Source organism: Pithys albifrons, chromosome 18 (genome assembly GCF_047495875.1).
Source record: "Pithys albifrons albifrons isolate INPA30051 chromosome 18, PitAlb_v1, whole genome shotgun sequence".
NCBI classification, from domain to species: Eukaryota; Metazoa; Chordata; class Aves; order Passeriformes; family Thamnophilidae; genus Pithys; species Pithys albifrons.
The window spans coordinates 2,440,705-2,459,317 of record NC_092475.1 but is presented as its reverse complement, the minus strand read 5'-3'; the positions used below and the strand labels follow the sequence as shown (position 1 = coordinate 2,459,317).

The following is an 18,613-nucleotide window of genomic DNA, read 5'->3' as shown; positions in this document are numbered from 1 at the left end:
CCTTTTAGGGGAAATGGATATTTAACAAATGACATTAATTTTCAAGCTTCTCCTAAATTAAATTCACATTAGTGTTAACAGGACTCAATCCTGACTCACTTTTTTTTGTTGTTGTTGAATGTGAAGCGCTAATAAACGGGACCACTCCGGGGGCTGGCGACGCGTTCCCATGGAACGCCACAAAGGCGCTTCATTGTCTTTCCATATACAGTATGTAAAAAGGGGGAATACATGGAAAAATGACCTCACTACCTACACGGGAGGGCTGGCGGGCGCCCGGCGGGTGCCAGAACCCTCACTGCAGCAAACAAACACAACACCAAATGAGAAGCATCCTGTGCTGCCGCCGATGACTATGAAAGGAAGCAGCCGGCTATGGGCTCCATCCCACTCCGCTCCCCGAAGTGGCCTGGGAGGAAGGAGGTGAGGGAGGGGGAGAAGAAGAAAGCCCTGAGTTATTTTCCAGCCCCCAGCTTCCAGGTACCTTCCAGGCGAGGATGAGGTCACTTCCTGCGGTTCAAAGCAGCGATGCTCAGGCTGGTCCTTACCCAGCTGCCCATCACATCATGGGGGAAACATTTAGTCATTCTTCTGCAGTAGAAATTCCCTTCTTTCCCCATGCCTCATGCCGTGCCAGTTTTCCTTGGATCTCAGAGGATGGCTAGAAACCCATGGGGGGATTTTTGGTCTGAAGTGCAACTTGGGTGCAGCATGCCCTGATTTCAGGTGCTCAGATGGGCACAGACAGGAGGTTCCCAAAGCATCTGCGCTGCAAAACTGTTGAAAGTGGTTTTTAAACTGAAGAAGGGTCAATTTAGGTTAGATATAAAAAGAGAGTTTTTAGAACAAGGATGGTGAGGCACTGGCATGGGTTGCCCAGAGAAGCTGTGGCTGTCCCATCCCTGGAAGTGCTCAAGAACAGGTTGGATGGGGCTTGGACCAACCTGGTGTCCCTACCCATGACAGGAGAATGAGACAAGATGATCCTTAAGGTTCTTTTCACCCCAAACCATTCTGTGAATCATGCCCAAGGATGCTGCCCTGGGGTTAGAGCAGGTACCAGACTGAAAGTTGTGATGGATGATTGTTCCCATCGATAACTGCATCAAGGTTACAGCACGTTGAAGCCCACGCTGTTGTGAAAGCCCCATCTGGCTGGCCAGCCCTACCCCAGGTCACAGGAAAACAGGAGAGATGGGAAAGGAGAGGAAAAAAGTGGATCAGGATTTGAGTCAAATACCAGCAGGCAGAAGGACCCACTCCAGACCCTGGGAAATGCCACCTCCTCCCATCACGTGGTGTTTCTTACAGTCTTTTTCACCTAAACTCACTGTTTTGACATCAAATTTATAAGGAAGTGTCTCAAACCAACCTAGCTTGGACTGGTACAGACCCAGCAGTGGTTTGGGCAGATGCCTTCCCACAGTGTCAGTGCTGCAGCATCACAGATTAGCCATGGCCAGGACAGGATTTATCCCTTTCCAAATCCAGGGTTTGGTGAGACTGGTTGGCACTGGGGCTGATCTGGCTCCATCAGGAGGGCAGACAACTCAGCAGACCCTGGGAGGGGTACTGGGTCCTTGTAAAGAGTGCTGGATCCTCATAGGCTTTAACTACACTACTAATTTTATATATTCTTTTTATATTTTTTTATATTGGTTTTATATTTTACATATTAGTACTATGTTTATAGATTGTTTTTATAAATTATATATTATTTTTGTACATTTAATATTTTTATATATTTTTAATATTTTATATATTATGTTATATATTTTTAACATATGTATTATTTTTATATTTCCCCTGCCTCTGTCCCCTTACAGTCACTCTGGGGCCAGGAAACCATCCCCCAGTGTTTTCTTTTGCTGTGTGCCGGTGGCTCAGGTGTGACGTGGGACTGGAAATGGCCAGGGCTGACATAGTTTGGGGATGATTTCACTGCCATTATGGCTCAGGCTGGGGCTGTTACTGCACAGCCCCTTCCGATTTTTATGACTTAATCTCTCCAAAGCTCAAGGCCGGATGGTTTTGGGCTGGGGAGGAGGAGCGAGGGGCTTTTAGCAGGTCGTTACAGCAGAAATATGGAGAAGGTATTTGACAGGTATATGGAAAACCTGACAGCCCATCCTGCCGGTTTTCCCAGGGTGCAGGGAGAGGGGGAGGCAATGCCAGGTCCTACCTGAGCTTTATGAGCAGGTGGTACCTGTCTTGTGGCCCCTGGGGGTGTGGGGCAGTGGATTCCATCCATGTGTGCCTCCATGTGTGCATCTGTGTGTATCCACGTGTGCATCCATGTGCATCTATGTGTGCATCTGTCTGAGGATCCATGTCTGTGCATACACATGTGCACATGCATGTTCATCCATGTCTGTGTGTGCATCCATGTGAGTGCATCCATGTGTGTGTGAATCTCCATGCCTGCACGTGTGCTTGCGTATGTCCACATGCACACACGTGTCCATGTGTGTGTGTCCATGTGTGTGTATCCATGTGCACGCCTGTGCTCGTGTGTGTTCTGCTGGAGGTTCACGGGCCAGGTTTATAGACGTTCTGGTTTTTACGGCATTATGGAGCACTCGATGACATCACCCAAATATTAAAACCTCATGTGCCAGCAGGTCCTGGCCTGGTGATGCACAGCCCCGGGATCGCCCTTCCCAAGGCTGAGGCCACGGTGCAGACAGGGGCAAGTAGGATGCACGGGGTGGCTGGCAGCAGTTCTGGGGGAGATCGAGCCACCCCAGCCTGGAGCTCACCATTGGAGAGGCAACACTGGCACCACAGACTCTATGAAGTCATCCCAGCTGGGTTGTGAGTGGGGAATTAGAGCCTCTTGGTCCGTGTATTTTGGGTGCTAAGTGTGTGCAGACATCAGTGGGAACGGGAAGATGTTGCCAGTGCTGGTTTCCCACTGTGGCACCAGGCAGCTGCTTTAAACCAAGTGATGGGATTTATGTTTCCCCCCCCCATTCCACAAAAGAAAAAAAAATTATGAAAATCAAACCTGTTTGTAGGAAACAGCTCCAAAACATTTCCTGACTCGAGAAACAGAGCATTGGAAAAAAAAATGTTTCCAGGGTTTTTTTAGATGGGAGGCAAAGCCTTTGGAAAGGTAGCAGCACTCTGTGGTGGGAGGTTAACCAAAGGGAAAAGGTTGAAATGTAAAGAAAGTTTTCTAATGTTCCCAGAACAACCTTTTCTAGCCGAGCAGTAGCAAAGTTCCCAAACCTTCCCCAACTTTCTTTTTGCAGCCCAGTTTGGGAAAGGAAATGTTTGGAAATCTCAGTGCTCCTTGCAGGACAGGAAAGGCCCCATTTCCTCTGCGCCGTGCCTGGAGCAGCCGGGCAGCAGGGACACACAGGGTGAAGGCTGGGTGCCCTTCCCAGCTCTGCTCCCGGCAGCAGGAATGCCAAGCTCAGCTTCACCGGCTGACACAGGCAGGGAAGGGCAGCTCCCTGTAGGGAACAGAGGCCATGGTATTATAAACATTACAGGTTTAGCAAAGGAGAAGAAAATAAGCCAGTGAGGGGTCCTTAATGTGCCCTGGGAAGTCTCTGCAGCCTGAAACTCCTGAGCATTTCTCTTGCTGTGAAGTTCAGTCTCTACATCCCCCATGGAGCTTTGATTGTGCCCCTGCAGCTCCCAGCATTGCCCCCACCAGCCCTCACATTCCTTCCCCTGGGGGTCTCCCAGCCCCCAGCCCCACACAAACCATCTGCTCACCCAGCACCGTGCTGGGATCCCCTTTGCACTGAGGGAAGCACGTTTGGGCCTCATTGTGTAAGTCATGGGGGAGTTCAGGGGCTTCTCCTCCCCACTGCCTCTCAGCCCACTGAGACCCACAACATCTGTCAGAACCACTTTGTGCTCCTCTTCTGAGCTGAGCCAGCAAAGCTGTGATGTACACAGAGGCCAAAGAGTCATGGAGGGGTTGGGAGTATTCTCCAGAGGTCATCTGACCCAATCCAACAGAACCCAGCTCAACACAACCCAGTACAACCAATACACTGCAACATAACCCAGCTCAACCCACCCAATCCACCCAACACAACACAACCAAACTCAACTCAGCCCAGGACAATCTAACATAATCCAATCCAACCTAATACGACAAAAGGCAACCCAACCAAAGGCAACCCAACCAAAGGCAACCCAACCAAAGACAACCCAACCAACCTAATCCACCCTAACAAACCTTAACCACATGACCCAACCAACCTATCTCAACCTAACCCACCCCAACCAATCCACCCACCCCAACCCAACACAACCAAACTCAGCTAAGCCCAGCACAATCTAACACACTCTAACAATCCAACCAAAGGTAACCCAACCTATTCTAACCAACCCAACCAACATAACCCATCCTAACCAACTTTCACTACATGACCAAACCAACCTATCCCAACTTAACCCAATCCAGCCAGCTCAGCTGAGCCTACCTAACCCAACCCAACCAGCCTAACTCAACTTTCTGTGCAAATCCTAAAGCAAGTCTTCCCATCATCTCCTGCATAGCCAAGCTCAATCCTTCTGGGATGCTCTAGTGGTTTTGGTGGAAATCTCTCCCTCCTCCTATGCTAGCCAGCCCCAGGGGGATTGAGTCCTGCAGGGAACTGAATCATGTCCCCCCCCACCGTCGCGGGAGCGTCACAGACCGTCTGAAGCTCGTCAGGAGAGTCAGGCCAGGCCGCGCGGGGCCGTTCTGGGAAGCCATCCAGCCATCCGCTGGAGAGAGGAGGCTGCCTAAAAATGACTCTCCTGGCTCCTCTCCACACTCCGACCATCCCATATGGAACAAATGTACATTTTCCATCAATTGTTTGTATTTTGCATTTAAAGAAAGAACGGGGGAGGAACAAAACCAGGCAGCAAGCAAGCGGTCTATACATATACGCGAAGTGTCGGTGACAGCAGATAGGCCCCATCGCAGAGAGGGAGAAACACTGGCTGGCGTTCAAGAGACTCAAATGTATGGTATGAAACAATAAATTTTAAGTGTGTTTTGACATATTTGGTGGTCTCTGCCTCATGCTTAATGAGCATTGGTCCGCGTTGCGGGGGAACCGCACAGCTCGGGGTGGTTGGCAGGCTGTGCTGGGGTGGGGGGGGGTCAGTGGCCAGCAAGGCTGGAGGTAGACATTGAGGAGGTCCCGGTATGTGTGTGTCCCCAGGGAATGGGGCACGGGGATGTGACATGGGGGACTGCCCCGGCATGCTGAAGGGATGCTGTGGGTGTCACAACACTTCAGCATCCATGGGGTACCAGCAGTGATGTCAACTTGCAAGAAGAGGCATCAAGAGGCAAATTTGCATTGAATTTGACAGGGAGGGAGAGACACAGAACACAGTAGTGATATCCCAAGGCAGCATCCCTCACCACCACCCCATGGCTTGGTCAACCTATGGTCCCATCTCCAGGCTGGGTCCCGGTCAGGAGATGTCACTTTGCCTGCAGAAAGACCATGGGCTCCCACATCCCCATCACCATGGAGAGAAAGCCCGAGGGGATGGGCAAAGTGGCAGGAGAAGGGAGTGCAGCCCTCCCACATCCCCCGCCCCTGTGCCAGGCTGCCCAGCTCCCCCCATCCAACAGGGTTTGATCAGAAAGATGGACATGAAAGTGGAGCTTGGCTCTGGTTTCTCTCTCATTCAGAACATTCAAAAACTATTAACTGTGGTGGGGGTAAGCAGGCAGCTGGTTTTAATATCGTGCTCTTCCAATTGTGTTGGGGTTTTTTTTCCCTGCTTTTCGCGAGCACTTTAAGTGACATGGTTACATGTATTTGATTAAAAAGCTGTAATTCAACGAGTGCATTTTCTTGTACTGTACAAAATGGCTTAAAGACACAGGATTTATTTACGGTGGTCTCCTGGTTTTCCAGCTCTACCAAAAGACAGGATGACAGGGAAATCACAGGAGGGAGGATGGATAGTAACAGAGGGGGACATGCAATCCCTCCTGGCTTTCCCAGTGTGGGGAGCACAACCAGATCATTTCCTCTGCTGCAAGGCTCAGCCTGCTGCCACCAGCCTGGTCCTTGGGGCCATGCACTGGTCCCAAAGGCATGACCTCTTTTTGGTGTCTCCAGGGTCAGGTCTCAGCTCAGGGGACTGGCAGAGGGGACAGCTAGGAGGGGACACATATTTATCCAAACTGGTCCTCGTCTTGCCAGCAGCGAGACACTGCAGGACCTAACTGGGGGTGAGGAGGGTGTAGATTTTTCCAACCATGCCCATCCTCTGCCTGTGCAGGGATGCTGCCAGCACTGAGGAGCATGTCCCAATCTGGCAGCTCTACTTCCTAAGGAGGAAAAAGCCTTTATGAGATCCCAGCAAGGAGCCATGGCCTGATGCTGCTGAGAGCCCTGGATCATCTCCCGTTAACCCCAATGTCTCCTATGGCACAGCCATGCACTGGATCCGTGCTCACCCATACCCTGATGGCCCCTCCACTTTCAAAGGGATGCATTTCACCCCCCAAAAAACAGGCATGGAGATGAAGGAAGAGCCAGGGCCTGCTCTGCACCCCCTCAAGCACCTAATGTACCCTGTCTCTCCACAATTACCCTGTCTCCACACTCTGCTGGCCCTGATGGGCTGTGGCACAGCCCCTGCACCCCATCACATCCCTGGTCTGGTTGTGTTCTTCTGGCATGGGAGGCAGGTGTGTGCATGTGCTTGTGTGTGCAATGCTTGTGTGTGCACCCTAACACACAAAACCAGCTCCACCCAGTACAGCTTCACCTTTCTCACTCAGATTTATAATAAAAATGTATAATGAAAAATACCCCAGCAATGCTTGCACCTCACCTGTCCGAAAGCCCTCGATGTGCAGCCTTGGAGACAAGGACACCAACCCCAGCATCACTCAGGACCACCCTGGGAAATCCCAGCCTCCCCCATCCATGCCTGTGGGCTGGAGTCTGCCTGGCTGCTGGCCATGCCGAGCTGAGCCGTGTCCCTTCCTCAGCTTGCTCCTGCCCAGAGATCACCTGCAGTTCAGTTGATTTATGAACGGAGAATTTTTCAAGCTCCGTTTCCTTTTCATTGTTGTTTCAGTTGCTGCGCTCGCTTCCGCCTGCCTTTGAATAACTCCTGCCACGCTGCGAGCGGTGAGAAAGGCGCTGAGTAAACACTCACACTCGGTCTGGGAGCCGGGGGGCACGAGCCCTGAAAATAGGGGATGTGGTGCTGCCCACCAGCTGGTCCCACCTGAGGCAGGAGGATTCTGGGCTCCAGGGAAGCAGAGCCTCAGAGCAGACTCCTCTTTTCCCGTGGCTGCAGTTTGGGATAGAGGAGCAGCATCCCATTCCCGTGCCCCGCGGTGCAGCCCCTGGGAGGTGGCAGTGCCGTGGGGATGCTGCCCCCCCATGCAGTGACTGGGAAGGGAGGAGGTTGCGGTAGGGCTGGAGGGACCCTAAAATGTGGCTCTGGGGGGGCAGTTATTTGCCCCATGGAGGGCAGGGTCCCCCAATCTAAGGCTGTGCTCCAGCACAGCTGGACTGAGCAGTGGTACCCGGCTCCATCCCTGTCCTCATGCCCAGCTAGAGGGAGACTCCACCACGGTGCAGAGAGGATGCTCTGGAGGGAGCTTGGTTTGGTGTACAGCAAAGCCCTTAAAGGAAAAAAGAGAAATCATAAAAGGAAAGGAAAGAAACCCCATCCGCAATCTCAGCTCAGCCGAGGACCCACATCCCCACTGCTGCCACCTGCCACCCGCCTTCCCGCTCCCTCGCAGCTCCATCCCGGGCCACCGAGGAACTCCCGTCCCGGGCGGTGGGCAGCTGCCCATCCCGGCCTGCGCCCATTGTGCTGCCCTTCCTCCCCGCGCCCCTCGGCCCCCGCCGCCAAGCCGGGGCCAGGGGGAAAACAGGAAGCGCTCCCCAGCACGCGGCTGCGGAAATGAGACAAGCGGGCTGGAGCGGCGGCGAGGACGGCAGGAGGAAGCGGACGGGATATTTGGAACTGACGGCGAATTCTTGGGCTTATCTCTGCGCCGCAGAGGCCCAGGAGTCCTTACAAAACAGCGCCCAGCTGGAGCGCGGCCCGCGGCTGGGGACGCGTCCTCGTCCCCAACGCCAACACTGGTACCCGGTTTGGCAGAGGGATGCTGGTGGCAAGGGAGGGGACACCTACCCACTCTGGTGGGTGGCACCTGCGTCCCATCGGTGGTCACATAAGGGGCGTGATACCTTGTTGTGGGGTAGGGATGGGCAGCTTCCAGGCTGAGTGTCCCCCAGGTTGCATCCTTCACAGGAATCTGGGGATAAGGACACTCCTCAGCATCCCTAAAGCCTGTCCGAAAATCTCACTGCTTTATGAATCCTCAGGCACGAGTTCTTCCATTCCCATGGAAACTATTGCCTCTCCTGCACACAATCTGCACTGGGACACTTTTAACCCATCATCTCACCTTCTGCCCCGCAGGCACCAGCGGCAGAGCTGGAATGTGGGATGCTGGTCCCCTGCCCGCCCTGCCTTCCCTGCCCACGAAGGGTTACAGACAGCCCGGCTTGCTCAGATTCTGCCCTTCCAGCTGCTGCTTGACTTTTTGGTGGGTTTGAATTATTTTTCTAAACAATGCTGTGGTACTTTATATTCAGTACACCCCAGCTGGGGAGTAGAAAGCGGATCCATGTTTGGAGCACCCGACCCAAAGGCAAAGGTCTCCGCAGCGCTTCCTAAAAGCTGGAAGCTGCTCGCTGCGGGCAGGGGAGAGGCGCTGGGGTGGTGGCATCATCCTGGGGAGCTCTGGCTGCTGCCAGCACCCAGGGATCCACAGTTGGGCTTTCTTGTGATCAGCCCCTCGTTTGTTAATTGGTGGTGAAAATTAGGCAGGAACCCTGCAGTGGGCAGCGGAGGCAGCCGGAGCACCCCGGAGTCAGCGCTGGGAGCAGCTCGAGATGGGCATCACCTTCCTGGAGTGTCCCTAACCCAGTGGGGACTCGCCAGCCGAAGGCACCCAGCGCGATGGCTGCAAGGAGGCATATTTGGCGCCAGAGAGTGCTGGTGGTGGGCGATGCCCGCGAACAGGACCCACCGAGCAGGGCTGCCGCGGCCCGTGGAGCCACATTTGGTGGCTGGGAGTGGGGGCAGGGTGTGACAGGTCACCCTGGCAAAGGCTGAGACTCCTCCTCTGCGGGGAGGAGGACAAAGGATGGAAGCGGCTGCCCCGTTGCAACACATCCCCGGCGAGCACAATGGAAATGCCATCCTCCGTCTTGTGAAACAGGAACCTCATATGATCTCGCTGAAGGCTTAGGGACACTCTTGTAGGTCTGAGCGTGACGCTCCCCGGGCTCCTTTCTGTACCCGCAGGGGGATGGGGACAGCAGGGACTCCCCCAGAGCATCCCTGCTCTGGTGAGGACCGAACTGCCACCAGTGTCCCCCATGGCACGCTGGACCCGCTGGCAAGCGGAAGGCGATGTCCTGCCACCCACCCTGTGGCCAAAACACACTCAGGTCCCCCCCAGCTCCCCAAAATGCCATCCCACGAAGGCACACACCCCCACAGCGTTGCTGAGCATCCCTCTCCCGCCCCGCTCGAGGACTCCTAAATAAACTTCGTTCTCCCTTTATGTTCTTGACCCCAGATTTAATTAGACCCCCGTTTCCTGCCTATATGAAAAATCACTTCCCTGAGCAGGTGGCTGCGATACCGCGGGGGCTGTTGTTGTTTTCTTTGGGGCGCAGGGAAAGGTGGTAAAAGGAGGGGGAAGAATTTGTTGTTTATTTTTATATTTACAAAGCGCAGCTTTTTCCTGGTGCCGGGCATCGGAAGAGCGGCAGGATGTGACCTTCATCCATCTCCTCCTCCCTCACACAATACGGCCGCGAGCGCTGCGGGCTGTCGCCCTCATTGTCCCCCCGCGGCCGACGGGCACCTCCCGCGCCGCCCCGCCGGCACCTGGCGCCCGCCGGCACCCGGCACCGCTGCCCCCCAGCTGGGCCCCGCCGCTCACACTGGGAGAAAAGGGAAAATCGAAAAAAAAAAAGTAGAAAAAAATAATAGCAAGGTCGCAGGTTTCCTCTCTGAAAAACAGGCGGGAGCTGAACGGGACTAGCAGCGTGGGAAGGAGGGAGCAGGGTCCCGTTGAGTCCCTGGGGAGCCTCCCCTTCTTGGGGAGTGGCCAGGGCTCACTGCCTCCTCCCTCACTCCATGTGTGGGGCAAACCATTCCCTTTCCCCCATTCTTGGGGCAAATGAGGCATTTTCCCCTGTGTATGGGTCAAACACGTCTTTGCCCCATCCAGCTGCAGTCCTGGCTTCATCGGGGACAGCAGGCAAGGAGGGAGTGCAGAAGACATCTGGTTCCCTATCCTGATGTTGTGGGGAGCACCCCGCAGGCAAGAGCGACTCAAATCCCAGCAGAGACTCGAAGAACGGGTGCTGCTCCCTGTCCCCATCTCATGCAGTTCCTTTGTGCCTCCCAGTCCATGTGGGGAGCTGCAGCTACTTGCTGGCTCAGACTGCTGGGATTGCTGTGGTGACTGGTCAGCAGAGCCAGCCTAGGTGTGGAGCTGGCACTGCCCGACCTGCCTGTGCCCAGCGTGGGTTGGATAAAGACATAATGGAGTGAGGTCTTGTTTTCTTTCTTCCCAAGGAGCACCACAACTCCAAAGGCTGCGCTGCTGCTTGGTCTGTGGACTCCAATCCCAGCCCCATACAAGTGTGCAAATTACCATCCATGGTGGCAAAGCTGCAGGGACAAACATCCCCAAACCAGCACTGGTACCCGTGTGGTACTTGGTTACATCCCTGCCTCAATAAGAGAGGAATTGCTGCAGGATTCTACAGGGACAAGGGGCTGTCATCCAAACGCATCTTCCCCAGAGGGCTCCTCAGCTCACTCAGTGCAGCCCAAGACCTCGGACCAGCCCTCCCCAGGGGGCTCGAGTAGGGGCTGGCACAGCCAATGAGGCTGACTCAGTTCCCTCCAGCACTGCAGTGTAACACAGTCCCAGAGCCTGGCACTGCTAGTTGGCACAGGGCTGGCATGTCCCAGTACCCTCCTTTCAGCCTGGATGCTGTAGCAGAGGGTGGTGTGAGCATGGCATGGATTAGCACAGAATGGCACAGCACAGCATGGCGTGGTATGGAATGGCATGGCACAGCATGGAATGGTATGGCATGGCACAGTGTGGCACAGCATGGTATGGCATGCCATGGAATTGCACATCACCAGGGCACATCACCCTCAACCTTTCAGGAATGCCACCCAGAGGCACCAGTACCTTGGAGCCTCTTCAGACTCACGCTGGCAAAGCATCCAATAACAGAGCAGGGGGTTCATTAATTTATCTTTTAATTTTCCCATCCCATGAGCCAGTCAGTCCCCATCCTGCTCAGGACCCCAGGCAGGAGCAGGTGCAGCCCTGCTGGGGTGCAGCACCCACTGCCCCAGCACAGACTCCCCCAGAACCCACAGGACCCCCACCCAGAGACCCTCATCTGCAGGTCTGCTGGGCAGTGGGTTTCCACCTGGGCATAGGGCTGGGCATGCTTGTGCTGGCACTGCCCAACACAGTTGGTTATCCTTACATTTGGCATCAACTGCTTCCATTGGGCTCCATAGGGGAGCCAAAGAGAAAAGGAAAACTCAGCTCAGGGCGATTTAATAAGTTCAGTGTTACGAGCTGGGGAAAAGCTGTGGAACACACAAGTGGTAACGCAGGATTAATCTTTCCTTTAGTCTTGGGAATTATGTTTTCATTAATCCTAATTTTTCCAGATGTTTCACTCCTTATACCATGCTCTTCAAAGCCTCTGTGGCTGCAAATTCTAATGAAGCCATGAGAACATTTTAAAGAGAAAGATTCAAAGCTTAAATTGCTTCCTTTTTTTTTCTTTTTCTTGGGTTTTTCTTTTTTTTTTTCCTTTTTGCCTCCCTCTTTTCCCCCCGGTTGGGCTGTCGGGGAGTGCATGTGTGTGCGGTCCCAGCGCCTCCACATGTTGTGTTACACAATGTGCTAACAAGATGGAGAAGGCCACTCGGACCGCGTGATGCCGGGGTGACGTCTGTTTAGCTTTGTGTCCCCCCCCTCCTTGGTAGGACCTGGCTGTGAGGGGTTGGGGAGGGGGGGGCTGGCCCCTTGCCTGCCACATGACAGCCGGCACCGGGTTTCGTGGGGTCACAGCTGGTCTGGAGCTCTTAAAACACTCCCTGTTCTTGCTCCCGGCTCACTTGAGCATCAGGAAGGTGGTTATGTAGGAACTACTGAGGGCATAGAACAGAGCTGGAGTTCTGTGGGAGCCCAGCTTGCTGGCAGGATCTTTATGGAATGGAGAATTTTGGGATGCTCCAGGTTGGAGGGAGGAGTGAGTTGAAGATGATGCCAAGGCTGGGAGTGGCATCAGCAGTCCCTTCCCATCACACAGCACTGCCCTGCAGGGATGAAGCTGGAGGTCCTGCTCCCCCCTGCCCAGCAGCAGGTCCCCAGCACCCATCTGGGTACCAGTGCATCACCACGGGATGGGAGCACCCAGCCACTCCATTGCCACAGCGGCATTCCCAAACTTTGTACCCCTTCAGGCTTCTCCATCCATCCCCAGCCCTGCACGGCCGCAGGATCCAGCTGCCACCAAAGGATCCAGCTGCCACCACAGGATCCAGCTGCTACCCCTCCTCACCAGGAGCCCTCGTCTGACGCAGGAGGTCAGACAAGATGATCGGAACAATCCTCCCGGTCTGCAGCACTCGGGATTCAGATCCATGTACTTATATGGCCTGCAGAACGCGGTGAGAGCATGACCAACGTCTGGAAATCCAGATATGACTAGATCCCTTCATTAGTAATTTCTTGTACATGACTTTCTAGACCGTGGGGATTTGTTAAATTTGCAGGAGTGTTTCTCACAGTGCCATGGACTGGCTGCTGCCAGCATATATTGGCTCGGATCTGTCAGATCCTGTTGCCTTATATGACCCTCGGTTAATTCAGCTTTTCTTTGTATCCAGCCCTCAGCGGGGAACTCCTCCAGCAGTCCCAGCGTGGATCCTTCTAAAATGGTTCCCCAGTCCTCCTGCCATAAAACAACTGCCCCCCCAGTGAAAGGGGGATGTAGGGGGTGGAATTCAATGCTCCCCTCCCTCCCCGCTGCCCAAGCCCCAGCCCCAGCCAGATGCTTCCTCCATCCCTTTTCCTTCAGTACCGAAAGAAAACTCGCAGTGCCTGGAAAATGTTACCAGAGAGACTGGACCTTCTCCCCATGGGTACCGTGGCATCCTGAAGGCACACCCTGCACCACAGGGTTAATCATTTGCTGCCTCCAGGGGTGCTCCAGGGCCAGAGGGGACTTTAACCTTCCCAGCGACCTCTTGGAATTTTGACCTTCTTTTATGGGTGTCATAAAAGTTATTTTTTAATCTTTACCCCAGTGGGGTTTCCCCCGCTCTCTGCTGTGGGGTCTTTGGTTCAGGAGTCACTGCTCTTTGTGACTCATCTGTTTTGGGAAGGGGAAAGGCTCACAGGATGGCCTTTTCCTAAGAGAAGGGGATGGTGGTACCCAATATCTCATCAAAGGAGCCTGGTGGTGGTTGACCCTGTTGATGCAGCAGAGCTGCTGGTAGGGATGTGAGGGCCTGTGGGTCACAGGGAACCCCCTCCATTGGCTTCTGCCCCTCTGGGAGCCCAGGGAAACATCTCAAATTCCCAGGTGCTGCCAGAGCAAGATTTCTAGTTGAAAAAAGAGCATGTGTCCAAGAACATCCAGCTGAATCTGCAACTCCCTATCATCCACTGACTGAGATAAGGACCTGTGTCACCCCCTAAAATACCTCCTGAGCTGCCACTTCCCCATGTGCCCCACAGGCATCTTCTGGCCCAGCACAGAGTCCAGCGAGGGCATCCTGACCTCCTGGTGCCCTGCACCTCTGCCCCTTGCCAGAGATGATGGCCAGATCCAGGAGGTCATTTACATCTCAAACCCCCTGATGTGTTGCTTGTCCTCTCCAGCAGATCTGGCAGTGCTGGGATGCTCCAGAGCGCATCCCTCTGGCATCTTCCTCCTCCTCCTCGCAGCAGGCACTGTGCCATAACCTGTAAGTCTTCCAAGCACTCTCTTTCTTAAAAGACCTGTTCCATAACTTTTTCTTTTAGTATTTTATTTAACCTCACCTTAAAAAAGCCCCAAACCAAAGCAGGAAGGGGTGGGTTGACATGCTGTGGGTAGCAGGAGGGGAGCGAGTAGGCAGCACCCAGTGTACCAGCAAGCACCCTGTTCTCTGGCACACTGAGAGGACCCCAACCCCTACCGAGCCAGAGCCAAAACACTTCCTCAGCTCTGCAAGAGCAGCCCAGCTCTTCTGTCTCAGGAGCATGACCTGCTCTGAGCATCTCCCTGGGATGGTATCTCACTTGCCATCAACCAAAGAGGTTTAACTGTGCCAATCTTGAAACCCCAGATGGGCTGGCATGGCCATGTGAAGGGCTTCAGGTGAGGGGTCAGGGGCTAAAATCCCCTTTTTTGTCTATTTTTATACCAGCAAGGGATGTCTAAGGCTCTGTCCATGTCCTCTTGCCCCTCATCCCCACAGCCTGGTGGAGGTGAGAGTCAGTGGCAGCCATGGGAAGTGGGTTGGGCTGTGTCCCCATGTGGGCATAAGCAGGAGCAATGGGAGGATCCTGCCAACTAGTCCATCCCATCCCATCTTATCCCATCCCATCCCCAGCCAGCCTGAGGATACTGGAGAGAGCCATATGGCACTGTGGAAACCTCAGGCCCACATTTCCTCAGGTGAGGGACCCCCATAAGATCATCCACTGCTGTTAGCACCACCAGCCATGCAACAAGTACGTATTTAGGGGTGGACAAAGCTCCTCATCTCCCATTCCGAAATCCTCACTGTTCCCACCATTCCTCTATTGCTGTTGGTCATGGCTTGGATGCAACACAACCCCTCCTCACCCGCCAATGGCACTGCCTTCAAAGTACCTCCTCCTCCTATATATTGCCCCCATTTCCAGCATCTCTGGGTTGAAAAATGGCTGGGGAGGGTTTGGCAGAGGAGCCTCGCGCAGATTATTCCACAATTGTTTCCCATTTTGCGCCCTCGCCTGCCTCATCCTCCAGTAACAATGACGAAGAGCGGCGCGGAGCCAGCGCCCGCGGCAGGGGTGTTGAGATCAGGGACAGCACAAAAATATCTCCTCTCTGGAACAAATATTTACCAACCCTTCTGCCTTTTGTTCTTGTGGTTCTCATATATTTTTTTAAATTTTTTTTTTCCAGACATTCACTGGCAAAATGTCACACTAAGCAGCAACCCAGAAACTTCGGGGTAGCTGCTTGGCTGCTCTGGGCTTTGTTTTTCTCGTGTGCTAATTGCTAATGAATTTCCAGCCATTTAAGCCAATGCAAACCTGTGAGAAAATGGTCTTTTCAGCCCTGATTTCAGGGCTTTATGGCACTTCACAGAATCCAAGTTGTTGCTGAGGAAAACGTGCATCATTCCACAGACTGGGGTGGTGGCAGTGCCAGAGCCAGCCTGGAGTGGGATGTGGCAGAGCCAGACTGGGAGCTGGGGTTGTGTGAGCTGCCAGCATCACTCTGGGGTTTCAGGAGTGAGGTCCACACTCTTGGAAGGGGGTATGTTAAATGGAGTGAGTGCCGTGGTATCCCCAGCCTCAGACAGCTCCTCACCATCCTTCTCCTTTCTGTGTCCTATGGCAGTTTTTTCTTGTTTCCCTTCAAAATCATAATGCCCTTCATGTCCACTTTTATGGTGGCCAAATAAGAGCACGTGGCTAATTTATGGGTGTTGTGCTTAACAAAGGGAGGAGCAAAACCCTCATCTTCTGGCACATAAACTTAGATCCGTGGTTAAAAATTAACTGTGGCCATAAAACCCTCGATGTAGGAGCAAGCAGAGCTCACCCTGTGAGCACAGCTGGGCTGCTGCCCCGTGCCAGCACCCCACTGGTCCCTGTCTCATCCTGTCCACTCCAGGATGGGCACATTACCCTTCACTCGGCCCTGCCGCCTCCTGTCCCTCTCCCTGGGGCTTTTCCAGGGCACGCTGCTCCTCTTCTTTGCCCTCTTCGTCACCTATGATGAGCACTCAGCGCAGGCGAAGGATGACAGTTTGGTGGCCAGCAAGGTCTACAGCACCTTCCCCTTCTTCCAGGACATCCAGGTGATGCTGGTGGTGGGACTGGGGCTCCTGCTGACCTTCCTGCCCCGCTATGGGCTCAGTGCCCTCACCCACAACTTCCTCCTGCTCAACTTCTCCATGCAATGGGCACTGGTGCTGCAGGGCTTGCTCCACCACTTCCATCATGGCCAGGTCCAGCTGGATCTCCACAAACTTCTCATCTCTGAGTTCGCTGCTGTGACGGTGCTCATCTCCGTGGGGGCCATCCTGGGGAGGACCAGCCCCTGCCAGCTGCTCGTCATGGCCACCTGTGAAATCCCTGTCTACCTTGCCAGTGAGTGGGTCATTCTCAACTGCCTGGGCGTCCTGGATGTGGGTGGCACCATCACAATCCACGTCTTCTCCTGCTATTTTGGCCTCGGTGTGTCCAAGGCTCTGTTCAACGCAGAGCAGCAGCCACTGCACCCCAAGGAGACCCCAACAGCCCGTTCTGACCTCATGTCCCTGGTGGGGATGCTCATCCTCTGGGTTTTCTGGCCCAGCTTCGTGGCCGTCCTCTGCCAACCAGGCGATGCTCAGCACCGTGCCATCCTGAACACCCTCCTGGCCATGAGTGCCAGCGCCATCACCACAGTGGTGACCTCCAGCCTGCTGGAGAGGGACAGCAAGCTCAGCCCTGGCCATCTGCAGAATGGCAGCCTGGCTGGCGGGGTGGTCATCGGTGCAGTGGCTGACATGGCCATGCCACCAGTGGCTGCTCTTGCCCTGGGCAGTCTCTCGGCCCTGACATGTGTCCTCGGCTTCAGGTTCCTCACCCCACTCCTGGGGAGGAAGCTCTCGCTCCTGGACCAGTGTGGCATCCACAACCTTCATGGCTTGCCTGGCATCCTCGGCGCTGCAGCCAGTGCCGTGGTCATCCTGGTGGCATCCAAGGATACCTCTGGGTCCCCCTTCTCACAGTTGTCCCCCACTGGGGGCAATGCCAGCGAGGTGGTGGGCGAACAGTGGGGGGACCAGGGGGCAAGTAGGCAGGCGTTGTGCCAGGCAGCAGGGCTGGCAGTGGCCATGGGCACCTCACTGCTCGGTGGGCTGCTCACTGGGGCCGTGCTCCGGCTGCCCTGCCTGGCCCAGCCACCCCAGCAGCTCTGCTTCGATGACTCACTGTATTTCAAGATCCAGGATCAGGCTGAGAGTCCACAGCCAGGCAGCACCACTGAGGAAGGAGCCCTGGCTCTGAAGGAGCAAATTTAGGCACTGGTGAGTGTGAAGCTGCAGGAAGAGCCAGAAATATCACCAGCCCAGGTCAGCGGACTGCTCCTGCCCCATGCCTGGCTCCAGCTGTGGAGGATGCCAGCATAGCCAGGTCAGCACCACAGAACTGCTCCCTCCTCCGTCCTCCTACCCTGCAGCTGCAAAAACCCTGCTCTGCTCCAGTCACTCCCAGGATCCATCCCTGGCAGCAGCCAGAGAAACAACCTGCTCGGGGTGTCTCCCCCGGGATGGCTAATAACTCCCCACTAACCCAGACGACCCTGCCACAGGGCACTGGCACTGGCTGCTTCTCTCTCTGTGGGCAGCATCGCCGGTTCAGACTCTTCTGCCCACAATGGGCAACACCTGGAGAAGGCTGTGAGTTCAGGCCATGGCTCCAGGTCAGGAACTCAGCACCCGGTGGCTGGAGGGTGCAACCGCAGCAGCAGGATGCAGGGAGATGGGGTGAGCTGACTCCAAGTAAAGGATTTTACAGGGATTTGATAACCTGTGCTGGGCAACTCAGTCTCCAGGGGAGTTTGAGAAGTGAGTTATTTTACCACCAGTGCTACAATAAGGACACAGCCCAAGCATGCTGAGAAGCCTCGGAGAGAGCCAGGATGCAGGAGGCACCCGCAGCCCACAGCACCCTCATCCCACCCCGAAGCCAGAGCTGGGAAATCTGCGCCAGCATCCCAGGAAGAGCAGTGGCCCCATCCCATCCCACCACAGGCAGTGAGCCGCTTCCACCCTGTGGAGGACAAAGCCTGCGGTCCACGGCTGGCATGAGGCAAGCTGGGAGCGCGGGGCCGCATCCTGCCCAGAGAGCAAGGGCTGTGATTCACACCCCCCTGCCATGAATCACCGCTGCCTCTGCGCCCCCACGGACCCCTCTGCCGCAGAGACAATGTGGGCGATGCTCATGGGCTTGCGAGGGGGTCGAGGCCATCGAGGCCCCCAGCACTGACTGCAGGAGTAGGGGGGCTGTCAGCACAGTTGGGGGTCCCCAACCCTGAGCGGGTGGGAAAGGGGCTGGATCCCCTCCGCCTGGTGCAGCCCCAGGCGGAGCCAACACCAAGAGGGAGTGAGGCTGGGGAATTCGCCCTCCAATAATCACAAACAGGCTTGGGGGCCCGGGTGTGTTTGGTTAATTGTTAGAATAAAATATTACTGAGCTCTGACAAAGAAATCCTGCCCCGCAGCCCATCGAGGACGAACAATGGGCCCCGGTGCAGGATGCTGCGGGCTGAGCAGTGGGGCC

General features: G+C 54.9%; 1 protein-coding gene across 1 annotated transcript; it reads left to right on the top strand.

The window, feature by feature from the left end:
* The first annotated feature begins 6,496 nt into the window (after nucleotides 1-6,496).
* LOC139680544 (ammonium transporter Rh type A-like) lies at nucleotides 6,497-17,352 on the top strand. The gene is made up of 7 exons (XM_071573246.1): nucleotides 6,497-6,549; nucleotides 7,066-7,118; nucleotides 7,745-8,150; nucleotides 10,262-10,394; nucleotides 12,541-12,747; nucleotides 13,964-14,049; nucleotides 15,957-17,352. The coding sequence occupies exons 1-7, from the start codon at nucleotides 6,497-6,499 to the stop codon at nucleotides 17,350-17,352; spliced, it is 2,334 nt and encodes a 777-aa protein (XP_071429347.1).
* Nucleotides 17,353-18,613: the final 1,261 nt, after the last annotated feature.

Excerpts from the sequence above, each read along its gene's own strand:
- LOC139680544 (XM_071573246.1), top strand. The coding sequence starts at position 6,497 with ATGGAGATGAAGGAAGAGCCAGGGCCTGCTCTGCACCCCCTCAAGCAC. Across the intron at positions 10,395-12,540 it reads AGCAGAGACTCGAAGAACGG|GCTTCTCCATCCATCCCCAG; the intron begins GTGCTGCTCCCT and ends GTACCCCTTCAG. Across the intron at positions 12,748-13,963 it reads TATATGGCCTGCAGAACGCG|CAGATCTGGCAGTGCTGGGA; the intron begins GTGAGAGCATGA and ends TGTCCTCTCCAG.